Genomic DNA, 14,277 nt, shown 5'->3' with positions numbered 1-14,277 from the left:
GTAGTTTTAGAGGAGCAGTTCTCAAGTATTTTGGCCTCCAGACCCTCTGTAGTCTTAGAAGAGCTTTCATTTAGGGGCGCCTGGGTGGCTCAGTCGTTAAGCATCTGCCTTCGGCTCAGGTCATCGTCCTGGGGTCCTGGGATCCAGCCCCGCATCGGGCTCCCTGCTCAGCTGGGAGCCTGCTTCTCCCTCTCCCTCTCCCGCTCCCCCTCCCGCTGCTTGTATTCCCTCTCTAGCTGTCTCTCTCTCTGTGTCAAAAAGATAAATAAAATCTTAAAAAAAAAAAAAAGCTTTCATTTATGTGGCTTTTACCTAATTACTAAGAATTAAGGGGCGCCTGAGTGGCTCAATTGGTTAAGTGGCTGCCTTTGGCTCATCAGTCATGATCTCAGGGTCCTGGGATCAAGCCCTGCATTGAAGTTTCCCAACTCAGTGGGGAGTCTGCTTCTCCCTCTGCCCTTCACCCCACTCATGCTCACGTGCGCTCTCTCACTCTTTCTCTCTCTCTCAAATAAATAAATCTTTTAAAAGATTGAAACAAACTTTAAGAATAATTATTGGTTCACTTAACAAAAACTCATGTGTTAACAAAAATAACATTTTTATGGAAAATAGCTATATTTTTCCAAAACCAAAAATATTTTGTGAGAAAATTGACATTTTTATATTTTTATAAATAGTAAAAAGGTTGCATAATGTCTTAGTGTTTTTATGAAAATAGTTTTGACCTCATGACCCCTTGAAAGAGTCTCAGAAGCACCTGGGGGGGCAGGTGCTGCTTGGGTCGTACTTTGTGAAGCACTGCATTGGAGTAATCTTGCCATAACCTCAATCTGAGTGTTTCAGAAAAGGATTTTCTCGATGGATTCAACATTGTCATCATTTTAAATGCTAAGATGGAGTTCTTCCATCTTTTTTTCCCTGGGAGTGGATTAGAAATAAGGGTGATCACGGCAGACTTTATATACAACTTCCTTTTGTTCATTTAATACTAATGTGGTCTCTTTCTTTAGCTACAGAACCCTCTGTAACAAAAGCAGAGTAAGGACTTTGTGGATTAATATATCCTTTCTGGGGTTTTGTTAGGTTTTTAATTTTATTTATTTATTTATTTTTAAAAGATTTTCTTTTTTTAACTAATCTCTACACCCAATGTGGGGCTCAAACTCACAATCCTGAGATCAAGAGTCACATGCTCTACTGACTGAGCCAGCCAGGCACCCCCTTAATTTATTTTATGTTACTAAAATTGAAATACTTTTCTTTCAGGTAAAAATAACAGAAAGTACTTCTGAAATTCGGGAACTTGAGAATATAGAAGAACACCAGTCTGTAGATATTGCAACGTTGGTAAGATTCTTTTCCTCAGTTTAAATGTAATGTTAAGGGACAAAGCAGTCATTTAGGTTAATAGCATCTACTCAGCCTTTTTTAAATCCTTTTAATTGGAGCTACTTTTTATGGTTGCTGTCTTCATTTGCAAATAAGGTAGAAACTACCTACCTGGCTTATGGCATTCAGGTTCCTTAATGTTTTGTATATGTAATGTGCATGCATAATAATTGATTTTGTCTTCTACTCCATGTAATAAAAAAAGCTTAAACAGTGTGCTTCTAACAAGTGGCCTTTCAAACCAAACTGCCTAGCATAGTATATTTCACAGTTAATCAGTATAAATATTAATGGATATCTTTTAGGCAGTTGTAGCTGGTCTCTGCATTGTTGGGGTTTTTTTTCCCCAAGAAACCGGTTTGCATTTTAATTTATCACACATTTGTTATTTTTTTTTCAAGGAACTGTTTTTTTTTTTTTTTCAAGGAACTGTTTATTACATTCAGCTTAACTTCTCTGAGTTACAGTAAGCACTGCATTAGATAGATTGGGGTCTGGTTAAAATGAGTAAGTATTAAGTATCCACTCTGCACCAGGCACCATATTAAGTGCTGGGGATGTCACAGTGAGCAAGATAGATGAAGTCTATTGGAGCTTTACGTGAATGAGAATTTGTCTTCATTTTTTATTAGTAGTCTTGTTCTTCACTGTTTATTTTTCTGCCTTAATTCCATAGATTTCTTAAAGGTATGGATTATGTCTTGGTCATTTTTGTTTACTCAGCATCTAACATATTGGCTGGCACTAGTTAAGTACACTGCATTTTGAAAGAAAAGAGTAACTAGGTAAAATAAAAGTTCTTCCATTTGATTATGACCTCAAGCACAGTACAGTCTAACGTGTCTCCCAAATGTCAGTCTTTTTGTTGAATCATTTTCTTCTACTTCCTGATTTACCACTAAGAGTATGAAAATATGCTAGTGTTCTTTGTATTTGTCTTTCATCAGATTGCCTGGAATCTGTAGTGTCTCCTCTCTCATAATTTCACACTGTTTTTCTATTTCATAACTTAAGTGTTTTAATTAACTCCATATGCTCTGTAAATGTAACCAGGAAGACGAAGCCCAAGAAAATAAAATCAAAATGAAAATGGTTGAGAAAAATATGGAACAACAAAAAGAAAATATGGAACATCTTAAAAGTCTGAAAATAGAAGCAGAAAACAAGTATGATTCAATTAAACAGAAAATTAATCAGCTCTCAGACCTAGCAGAACCACTTAAGGTATATGTTATTGTTATTCTGTTATATGTGTATTTTATGTTTCAGTTGTGTATCCATGCTGTACTTGCTAGATATTTCTCTAATAGAATCTATGGTCAAATGTAAATATAACCACAAAAAATGGGATATAAACCAAATTTTCATCAGTAGATCAATTAGAATTAAACACTTCTGTTCATGTCTTTAGGACCATAAATTGCCAAATTATTTCCCCCAGAAGATTACAGCTTTTGTTCCCTCTTTATTTTGTGATTTTCTTCTTCTTTTTTTTAGAACTAGAAGCAGGGATATTTTCTTGTCCGTCTGTTCTGTTTCTGTGCTCACCTATTCTGTTGTCCCTCCCTGCTTTCCTTCAGTAATTCAGGGATTAGTTATATAGAAATAGAGTTATATATTAGATATAAAAGCCAACTTGAAATTAAGTACCACTGAATTCTTATTTATTGATATATCTCTGTTAATGTTCCAGCCTGAATTAAACTGGCTTTTTTTTTAACACATGCTTTTTGAAAACAAATTTAGAAAATAAAATTATTTAACAATTAAATGGTGTACATTTCCCTGTGTTGCTTATTAGCTTAATTATCAATAACTTATCATCATTTTTATGCATAGTTCAATTATTAGAGCTTTAAATTTTATTTATAAGACTTGGAGAAGAATGAATAGTATATTTTAAGACTCTAAGAGGGGTATGTTGATGATATGATTTCAACATACCCTCCCTTTTTATTTTTTTCAGGAAAACTACCCCCTTTGAATCAAAATGGATTTAAGTATTTTAATAGCTTAAAAGAATTGTGCCTATAACTTTTACTGTACTTGTTTCCATAGAAAATTTTAGAAAACCTAACTTACAGAGTTGGGAGAATATGAAAGGAGGGTGCCAGACGTCCTGCCTGGAAAAACAGGTTGCTGTGGTCTCTGTGGAGCCACTGTCCGGGGCTGGGCTCCCGCCTGACGTTATAACCCAGGGCAGCTGAACTCTTTTCTCTTTGCGATAAGAATAAAAAATGGGAAAACCGACAGATAAGTTATATGATCAAGAAGAATATAAAGTTTATTTTTTTAAAGATTTTATTTATTTATTTGACAGAGAGAGAGAGATAGACCACACGAGCGGGGGAGGGGAGCAGCAGGCTTCCCACTGAGCACGGAGCCCAACGTGGGGCTCAAGCCCAGGACCCTGGGATCGTGACCTGAGCCAAAGGCAGACGCTTAACTGACCAAGCCACCCAAGTGCCCCAAAGAATATAAAGTTTAAATATTTAAAATTGTGAGGAAGGAAAATGTATTGAAGATAATATTGAGAAAAATAATTAAGAAGCATTTGCTACAGGAAATAAGAAAAAGGTAAAAAGTCTAAAATAAAAAAGACAAATAGTTTTTAAAAAAAAAATAAGACAGAGTAAGATAAATTTTAAAAATCGTCAGGAATAGGCAAGGTAGAATTCAGGACTCAGGAATTAAGTCAAGTCACAACAAAGGTAGGATTAAAAAAATATTTAAAATGGGTAAGGGATAGAACAGGGTGGCTTAAAATCAAAATGATGAAATACATTAAAACAATATAGAAAAGGAAAGATCAGCACCTAAATTATTCATCCCAGACAATTTAAAATTCAAAACAAGAAATGATGAGTAAGCTCTGTTCTGTTCTTTTAGGGACCTCTAGGCTAACACACCTCCTGGAATTGGGAGTTTGAATAAGTGTAAGAGCAGAAAATACGGGCAGAAGGCAGTAAGGATTCTTGATCTTAGCTCTTTGCCTTGGCTGCAAATAACTGAAAGCCAGGAGGTGAGTTCTTCAGTGAACTTGCTTGCAGTCAGCCCAGAGGCTTTTCCTCCCCAATGTCATGTCACATTATACAGCAGGACCAACAGGCTAACAGAATAATTTAATTCCTGAGACACTGCCATCATGATATACTAGCAGCTTTAAGATGAAATCTCTTTGCTTTTAGGACAGTTATTCATGTTGTGTCAGGGGTGATGAGGGGTAAAGTACTCTGTTTAGATATATAGTCATTGAAATTTTGGTATGGGGAATATTTTTCTCACTTTGAACAGTTTGTTTTGATTTAAATTGCAAATTTAATGCTTTAGTTTTAGTCACAAGTTAAATTTGTTGTTTGAGGAACGTGATCCACATTGAGCCTATAAAGAGAGATGGTCTACATTATTAGAATAGGAAGGACTCTCAGTTTTTAATATAGAGTTTGTTTGGATCAAGGGTGACTGCTTTTAAAAATTCCAAGGTAATGTTTTATAGTTTTTTGTTTTTTTTTTAAAGATTTATTTATTTATTTTGAGAGAGTGAGAATGAGAGAGAGAGAGAGAGAGAGTACATGAGAGGGGGTAGGGTCAGAGGGAGAAGCAGGCTCCTCGCTGAGCAGGGAGCCCGATGCGGGACTCGATCCTGGGACTCCAGGATCATGACCTGAGCCGAAGGCAGTCGCTCAACCGACTGAGCCACCCAGGTGCCCTGTTTTATAGTTTTTTAAAACCTCATAATTGATACAGGTTTATATGAAACAAGTGGCAATAACAATCCTGTAGCAATTTATCTAATGTCGCTGAGTAATGCTGGTTACCTTAAACATCCAAGCGAATAACATTTTTTAATGATTATGTTCCTTCTGTATCCCAGCTTACTTTTTAAAGGCTGTAACTTCTTAAAGGTTAGAAATGCTACAGGTTTAGGGCTACATCAGACTTTAATTTTAGACCTAATCCCTCCTAGTCCTCACCTAACCCAGGATGGGTGTCGTTAAGTGGCTGTTCATATCTGTAGTCCTTCCTTTCATCAGTAAAATGAAATGAAATAAAATACTCTCTTGCTTCACTTTTGGTTTTAAATTTGATGGTACCCAGGACATACGTTTATGAAGTACACAAGAACAGATCAAACAATCATGGTAAATGTGGAGGAAGAGATAGTGACATCAGATCAGTTTCTTTTCATCCTATTTTACAAATTAAGTCTGTACCTTTCCACAGTTGCCCGGAGGGATGATTAACCAGCACAATCGTGGCCTGAAACACTTTACCCTTTGGCTCCCTGAAGCAAATGCGGACCTATTTAGTGTGAAAGTTCCTACCACAAATGATTCGAAAACTTATAGTGTTTAACCATCCTGTTTCATAAGTTACTCAATTTTCTAATTGTAATGTCTCCCACTACATCAGTTGCACCCATTTTAAAAATTCTGTTTGAAATAAAGGAACAGCTTTTCTCCATCCTCGATGTAACAGTGTTTTTAGTTTTAATAGAACTCTTATAATCAGACATCTACCATGGGGGATAGTTGTTTTTAGCAGTATGAACAAGATGCAATAAATTGTAGTCTTATAGCCTATATCCTGTATTGTATGAGGTAAATATTTTCAGTTTTTAGGTGCTTCACAAGTTCTTTTCCTTTTGGGATACTTCCAAATATTCTGTCTTTCTTGATGCTGTTTTTACTGTTTTGGTTGGTGTTGATTTCTTTCTCTGTTTCTGACTGTAACTCTTGAGGCTGGCCATGATCATCACAGTGTATATGACTAGTGCTAGGCCCAAAAAACAAACCAACAAACTGAGTAAAATTTAATTCGGAGGTCCTTAAATCAGGAGACTTTATTCTTTTAAGATTTTTTTAATATTTATTTATTTGACAGAGAAAGAGAGGGAGAAAGAGTGAGCACGAACGGGGAGCAGGAGAGGAAGAGCCTGATGTGGGGCTTGAGCCCAGGACCTCGGATCATGACCTGAGCTGAAGGCAGATGCTTAACGACTGAGCCACCCAGGCGCCCCAAATCAGAGACTTTTAAAAACAGTTTTATTGAGATATAAGTGATGTATAGTGAATACACATGGAAGTGTACAGTTTGTTAAGTATTGACATGTATAACCTGTGAAACCACACAATTAGAGAACGGAACGAGTCCTTCACACTCAGAAGTTTCCCCATGTCCCTTTGTAATCTCTCCTCACCCCCTCTCCTTGTCTCTAATTACCAATCTGCTTGCTGTTACTATAGTCTACACACTTTCTAGAATTATGTATAATGGACTCACACATTATGTACTCTTATGTTTTTTGATTTGACCTTTTTCAGAACATAACACATGGTCTAGCACATATGTCCACACTACATTTTGAAAGTGAATAGAATAAAAGTTATTCTTTTTTTATGATACTCATCCGTATTTTTACTTGAATCAGTAATTCATTCCTTTTTATTGCTGAGTACTATTCCATTGTATTTGCTATATCACAGTTTGTTTATTCATTTACCTACTGAGGGACATATGGGCTTCCAGTTTGGGGGCTATTACAAATAAAGCTGCCTTGAGCCTTGGTGTACAAGTCTTTGTATATAAGACTAAATGAACAAACTGCCAGGCTAAACCTTCTTTTGGTGGTTCTGAAATCCATCAAAATTTTAGTGAAGATTTTTTTTTTTAAGTTTTAATTTGAGTTCCAGTTCACATACAGTGCAAGATTAGTTTCAGGTGTACAATATAGTGATTCAATACTTCATACCACACCCTTTGCTCATCACAAGTGCACTTCTTCATCCCCATCACCTATTTCACCCATCCCCCCACCATCTCCTTTCTGGTCACCATCAGTTTGTTCTCCAGAGTCCGTTTCTTGATTTGCCTCTCTCTCTTTTTTTCCCCTTAGTTTGTTTGTTTGTTTTTCTTAAACTCCACATATGAGTGAAATCATACAGTATTTGGGCGCCTGGGTGGCTCAGTCATTAAGCGTCTGCCTTCGGCTCAGGTCATGATCCCGGGGTCCTGGGATCGAGTCCCACGTCAGGCTCCCTGCTTCTCCCTCTCCCACTCCCCTTGCTTGTGTTCCCTCTCTCGCCGTGTCTCTCTCTGTCAAATAAATAAATAAAATCTTAAAAAAAAAATCATATAGTATTTATCTTTCTCTGACTGACTTTGTTTAACCTAATACTCTCTAGTTCCATCCATGTTGTTGCAAATGTCAGGATTTCTTTCTTTTTTGTGGCTAACATTCCATTGTGTGGAATTCCATTGAAGATTTTTGGCCTATGTTTATTCATTACTCTTTGATTCTCTTGTGATGTGTTTGATTTTTTTTTTTTTATTATGGCTATATTGGCCTCATAAAATAAGTTTGGAGGTGTTTCCCCTTCCCTTTTCTGAAAATTTTCGCATATTTGGAATTACTTCTTTTTTATATATAGAATTTACCAGCAAAGCTATCTTGGCCTGTAATTTTCTTTGTGGCCTGTAGTTTCTTTATGAATTCGATTTCTTTAGTTGATATGGAGCTATTTAAGTTTTCTACTTAGGGATTTTATTGTCTCCTTGAAGTTTATCACATGTATTGAACATGTAGTTGTTCCATAATTTTTCTTACTATTGGCCCTTATAAATCTGAACAACAGAGAGAAAATAGACTAAACCAAGCAAAAGAAAAAAAGAAAAAAAAAAGTCTGAAAAAATGAGTAACACTTTAAAGACCTGGGAGACTGTATAACCAAAGATCTGACATTTGTATCGTTGGAGTCCCCAAAAGAGAGGAGGGAGAGGACAGGGCCAAAAACATACTCCAAGAAATAATAGCTGCATCTTTTTCAAATTTGGCAAAAAGTCTGAACTTACAGATTAAGAAAGTGAGTGAACCCCAAATGGGATAAACCCAAAATAATCCACAATAAGACACATCATAGTCAAACTTCTGAAAGCTAAAGACGAAGTCTTAAAAGCACCAAGAGAGAAACCTTACCTCTATGGGAAACAAAAACAAAAACAACTATTTGAATGATAACCAGTTTCTCATCAGAAACCATAAAAACCATATGGAAGTAACACATTTTTCAATTGCTGAAAGAAAAGACCAGCCAACCCATAATCTAATTCTAGCATAAATATCTTTCAGCAGTAAAGGAAGAATTGAAACATTTTCAGATGAAAGAAAACTTGGAGAACTTGTTGCCAGCAGACTTGTTCTAACAGAATGGCTAAAAGTTCTCAAAATAGAAAACAATAAAAGGAGGAATTTTGGAACATCAGGAAGGAAGAAAGACAAGTTATATACGTAAATGCAGTAGACTTTTCCTTTTCTTCGAGTTTTTAAAATTATGTTTAAAAGCAAATAAAATTTTAATAATGTCTGAGATGGTTCTAAAATATGTAGAAGAAATATTTAAGACAATTATATTAAAAAATAAGCATAAAGGACTAGAATGGGAGGTATGATTTGTATATTTATAATCAAGCTGTTAAAAATTATGACAGTAGACTATGTTGTTGAATATATATAATACAAATATAATACCTGGAGCAACCACTAAAAAAAGCTATTCAAAAAGATATACTCAAAAGTACTATATATAGACAAATCATAATGGAATTCTAAGAAAATGTTCAAGTAACCCACATGAAGCAGGAAAAAGAAGATAAAAAGACAAAACGGGCGCCTGGGTGGCTCAGTCACTAAGCATCTGTCTTTGGCTCAGGTTATGGTCTCAGGGTCCTGGGATCGAGCCCTGCATTGGGCTCCCTGCTCAGTGGGAAGCCTGCTTCTCCCTCTCCCACTCCCCCTGCTTGAGTTCCCTCTCTCGCTGTGTTTCTCTCTGTCAAATAAGTAAATAAAATCTTTAAAAAAAAAAAAAAAAAGACAAAACCGGCGCCTGGATGGCTCAGTCATTAAGCATCTGCCTTCAGCTCAGGTCATGATCCCAGGGTCCTGGGATGGAGCCCCGCATTGGGCTCCCTGCTCTGCAGGAAGCCTGCTTCTCCCTCTCCCACTCCCCCTGCTTGTGTTCCTGCTCTCGCTGTCTATCAAATAAATAAAATCTTAAAAAAAAAAGACAAAACAATGAAGTGACAGATTTAAGCCCTAATTATATGATTACATTGAATGTAAGTGGTCTAAATAAATAACTGAAAGACAGATATAGTCACAGGTCATCTAGGTGGCTCAGTCAGTTAAACATCTGACTCTTGGTTTTGGCTCAGGTCATGATCTTAGGGTCATGAGATCAAACATCAGCCTCCCATGCTCAGTGCAGAGTCTGCTTGTGATTCTCTGTCTCTCCGTCTCCCTCTGCCCCTCCCACCACTTGCAGGCCTCTCTCTCTCTTTCTAGCTCTTGAATTAATTAATTAATTAATAAAATCTTTAAAAAAACAGATATAGGCAGATTAGGTTAAAAACATGACCAGTATATATGCTATCTACAAGAAGATCGATTCAAATGTAACCTATGGACACGTTGAAAATGAATAAATGGAAGTTTATATATCTTGCAAATGATAATTCAATGAAAGCAGGGGTACCTATATTAAAATCTGATAAGGTACACTTCAAAATAAAATTACCAGAGGCAGAGAAGGACATGATATAATGACAAAAGGGTTAATCCACCAATAATACACAGCAATCCTAGGTGTGTGCACCAAAACAGCACAGCTGCACCAAACATACCACCTGCAAAATATGACAGAACTCCCTCAGTAATTGATAGAACAGAATATCAGTAAGGATTTAGAAAATTGAACAGCACCGTCAGCCTACAGTATCTAATCAATACTTAGAGAATACTACCAACACCAGCAGAATACACCTCATTTTCGAGTGCCTTTGGCATGTATACAAGATAGATCACCTCCTGGACCATTAAAAAAAACCAACAATTTAAAAGTATTGAAATTATACAGTGTGTTTCCTAATCATAATGCATTCATACTAGAAATCTTTTAAAGATCTTCAATTAAAGATCTTTTAATAGATAATTTCCAAATATGTGAAACTTAACATCCTTCTAAATAACCCAGGGTCCAAAGAGAAAGTATTGAGAGATATTTTTAAATATTTGAGCCAAATGAAAATGAAGATGATTTATCAGAATTTATGGAGTGAAGCTAAAGCAGTGCTGAGAGGGAAATTTATGGCACTGAACAATAGAAAAACAATATATAAAATACATTTCCTTTTTATATATTGTTCACAGTGACCACATGGGGTTTACTTATTCTGGAGATGCAAGACTATTTACACCGTATTAATAGGCTGAAGAAGAGAAATCAGACATCAATTAGTGCAGAACAAATATTTGATAATATTCACCTATTCGTGATTTTTTATAAAGCCTCAGAAAGGGGCACCTGGGTGGCTCAGTCGCTAAGCATCTGCCTTTGGCTCAGGTCATGATCCCAATGTCCTGGGATCAAGCCCTGTATCTCAAGCAGTCTCCCTGCTCACTGGGAAGCCTGCTTCACCCTCTCCCACTCCCCCTGCTTGTGTTCCCTATCTCACTGTCTCTCTCTCTGTCAAATAAATAAATAAAATAATTTTTAAAAAGCCTCAGAAAAATAGAAATGAAGAATTTCTTCAACACATTAAAGACCAGAAACAACCTAGTTAGCACGAAGAAGGTAAAAATGTTTGTCTCACTACATTTACTCAGTGTAGTTAGTATTGGAAGTTCTAGCCAGTGCAATATGGCAAGAAAAGGAAATAATAGATACACAGATTTTAAGGAAGAAATAAAACTCTATTTGACATGCCATGATTGTCTACTTAGAAAAAAATCTCAAAGAGTCTACAAGAAAACTTGTAGAACTAATAAATAAGTTCAGCAAAGTCACAGAAAACAAGATAAACATAATGAAAATCAATTGTATTTTTTATACACTAGCAATGAACACATGGATGGTGAAATTAAAACTACAACACCTTTCACAGTTCCTCAAAAGAAATGTTTCTATGTACATCTAACAAAATATATTCAGGACTTGTATTCTGTGTACAGAATACACACTTGTCAACCACTACTCCTGTTTCTATAGATTCGCCTATTCTAGACATTTCATGTTGGTGAAATCATATAATATGTGGTCTTTTGTGACTGAACTCTCTCACTTAGTATAATTTTTTTTTTTAAGATTTTATTTATTTATTTGACAGAGAGAGACACAGCGAGAGAGGGAACACAAGCAGGGGGAGTGAGAGAGGGAGAAGCGGGCTTCCCACGGAGCAGGGAGCCCGATGCGGGGCTTGATCCCAGGACCCTGGGATCATGACCTGAGCCAAAGGCAGATGCTTAATGACTGAGCCACCCAGGTGCCCCTCACTTAGTATAATGTTTTCAATGTTCATCCCTGTTCTAACATGTATCAGTAATTTGTAACTGTGTATTGCCTAGTAATAGGCCATTGTATATCACATTTTATTGATCCATTCATCAGTTGATGGTACTTTGGGTACTACTGCTGTGAACATTCATGTACATCTTTTTCTTTCTTTTGGATAAATATCTAGGAGTAGAATTGTTGAACTACATGCCTATGCTGTGTTTTGAGAAACTTTGAAACTATTTTCAAAAGTGCACCACTTTACCTTCCCACCAACAACGTTTCAGTGTCCCAGTTTCTCCACATCCTTGGGAACCAGCGCTTGTTATTGTGTGCCTTTTCTATTTTAACCATATTGTTAGGTGTGAAATGTTCTTTTTTTTTTTTAAGATTTTATTTATTTGAGAGAGAGATGGGGAGAGGGAGAAGCAGACTCCTCACTGAGCAGGGAGCCTGATGTGGGGTTCGATCCCAGGACCATGGGATCATGACCTGAGCTGAAGTCAGATGCTTAACTGAGCCACCCAAGCGCCCCAAAGAATGAAATGTTCTTGTTGTGGTTTTGATTTGCATTTTCCTTATGTCTAATACTGTTGAACAAATTATCATATTTGTATTGCTCACGTGTATATCTTCTTTGGAGAAATATCTGATCAAATCTTTGCCCTTTTTTCCCTTGCGTTTATGTATCTTTCTTGTTGAGTTTAAGAGTTCTTTATGTATTCTGGATATATGTTTGATGTTTTTGATGCTATAGTGAATGTTACAGATTTTAATTTTTAAATTATTCCTAGCATGTGGAAATATTACTGATTTTTGTTTTGGCTTGGTATCCAGTGAGTTTTCTAAACTTACTAATTTAAAAGCTTTTCCTTTAAAATTTCTTCATACAATCATCTCTCTCTTTTTTTTTAAAGATTTTATTTATTTATGTATTTGGGGGCTGGGTAGGACAGAGAGAGTGAGAGAGAGAATCCCAAGCAGGCTCCACACTCAGCATGGAACCCAACTCAGGGCTCAGTCCCACGACCCTGAGATCATGACTTGAGCCGAAACCAAGAGTTGGACGCTCAACTGACTGAGCCACCCAGGCGCTCTAGTCATCTCTTTTTTTAAATGTGGTTTTACTCTTCCTTTCCAATATCTATGCTTTTTATTTCCTTTTTACATTTTCATTGAATTAGCCTGGGCCTGCAATATAGTGTTGAGTAGAATGGGACTAGATCCTTGCCTTGTACTTGGTCTTAAAAAGCAAGCATTTAATCTTAAAAAAAAAAAAAAGGTTAGTTATATGTATTTTAATTGTTCTTGTTCCTGTTTCCTCTCTTCTTCTTTTGGGATTAGCCTAGTAATTTTTAGTGTTCCTTTTTTTAATCTCTTCTACTAGTTTTTAAGCCATTACTCTTCTTTTTCCAGTGGTTTTTGTGCATTATAATATACATCTTTACCTTATCGTAGTCCACTATTATTTATTCTTAAGGTGATCTTAAAAATGCTAAAATTGTGAGGTTTTATTTCCAGAATGATGACTAAATAAGTCAGTGATAAATATCTTTGCATCCTTTTCTCTTCCACGCTGACTCACCTTTTTAAAAAGCCAGATCACCTCTATAAATATCTAGCACTTGCATTGTTTTTTTAAGTCTTTTTCAGGCTTAAAACTCTGTGACTTTCCACAAAACTCTCTTGTTTACCAAAGTAAAGTTGAAAGCACCATAATATATGGAGACTTCATGTTAGAATTTGAATATAATAATGTGACTTCTTAATTTGTGGAAACCTCTCACTTCCATTCATACGCCTGGGTATGAGCTCAGTGCTTGCCTCTAGAAGCAACATAACCTTGTCCACTTTGTTGAGTTATCAGTTCGTTTTGTACCTATGCTGGTAATTTTTTTTAAACAATCTTTTCTTTAAAGATTATTTTGGCTTTCTTCAAACAGGATGAATTAAACCTTGCTGATTCTGAAGTGGATAACCAAAAACGAGGGAAGCGGCATTACGAGGAAAAGCAGAAAGAACATTTGGATACTTTAAATAAAAAGAAACGAGAACTCGATATGAAAGAAAAAGAACTAGAGGTTATCAAACATTTCTCTTTTATGTTTTGTTTACCGCCTTAGTCAGGGCCATTGAAGTGTTTTCCTTAATGTCACCCTTCCAAACACAGACACCTGGTCTGGAGATGGTCCGTCTCATGGAGAGGGACTGCTGTTTCAGTGAATCCGTGAGACCACCCACCGCGGAGAAGGCTCTAGCTCAGAGAGCAGGTCTAACCTCATGCCCCTGCGAGATGTGGAAAGTGACACTTGCTCTCAGCCACTTAGCTCCTTAAATGCCTAGCTTGGCAACTGGATAGCAGCTTTATGTCAGGAAAAGGCACCCCTTCCTCCGAGTAGCCTGGGTAAAAGAAGTACTATGTGTAAACGTGCTTTGAGTTTTTTAATATTTTATGAATATGAGGGTCTTTTTTTGTGTGTTTTCAGTACTATTTGGTGTTCAGAGGCCATCCTAAAACACAGAAAGCTGACTGAAAAGTGCCACACTTTTCATAACT

At 36.4% G+C, this 14,277-nt stretch overlaps 1 protein-coding gene across 1 annotated transcript in view; it reads left to right on the top strand.

The window, feature by feature from the left end:
• SMC6 (structural maintenance of chromosomes 6) overlaps positions 1-14,277 on the top strand; it is a 74,642-nt gene that overhangs the window by 43,284 nt on the left and 17,081 nt on the right. The window contains exons 19-21 of the mRNA XM_028099380.2: positions 1,270-1,350; positions 2,446-2,616; positions 13,664-13,801. Coding sequence (XP_027955181.1) covers positions 1,270-1,350; positions 2,446-2,616; positions 13,664-13,801 — 390 coding nt within the window. The remainder of the gene's footprint in view (positions 1-1,269; positions 1,351-2,445; positions 2,617-13,663; positions 13,802-14,277) is intronic.

Source organism: Eumetopias jubatus, unplaced genomic scaffold (assembly GCF_037043125.1).
Source record: "Eumetopias jubatus isolate StellerSeaLion01/CBP00866 unplaced genomic scaffold, mEumJub1_p1.0 scaffold_9, whole genome shotgun sequence".
Lineage (NCBI taxonomy): Eukaryota > Metazoa > Chordata > Mammalia > Carnivora > Otariidae > Eumetopias > Eumetopias jubatus.
The sequence above is the reverse complement of the archived record's forward strand: the minus strand, read 5'-3'. Positions and strand labels throughout refer to the sequence as shown.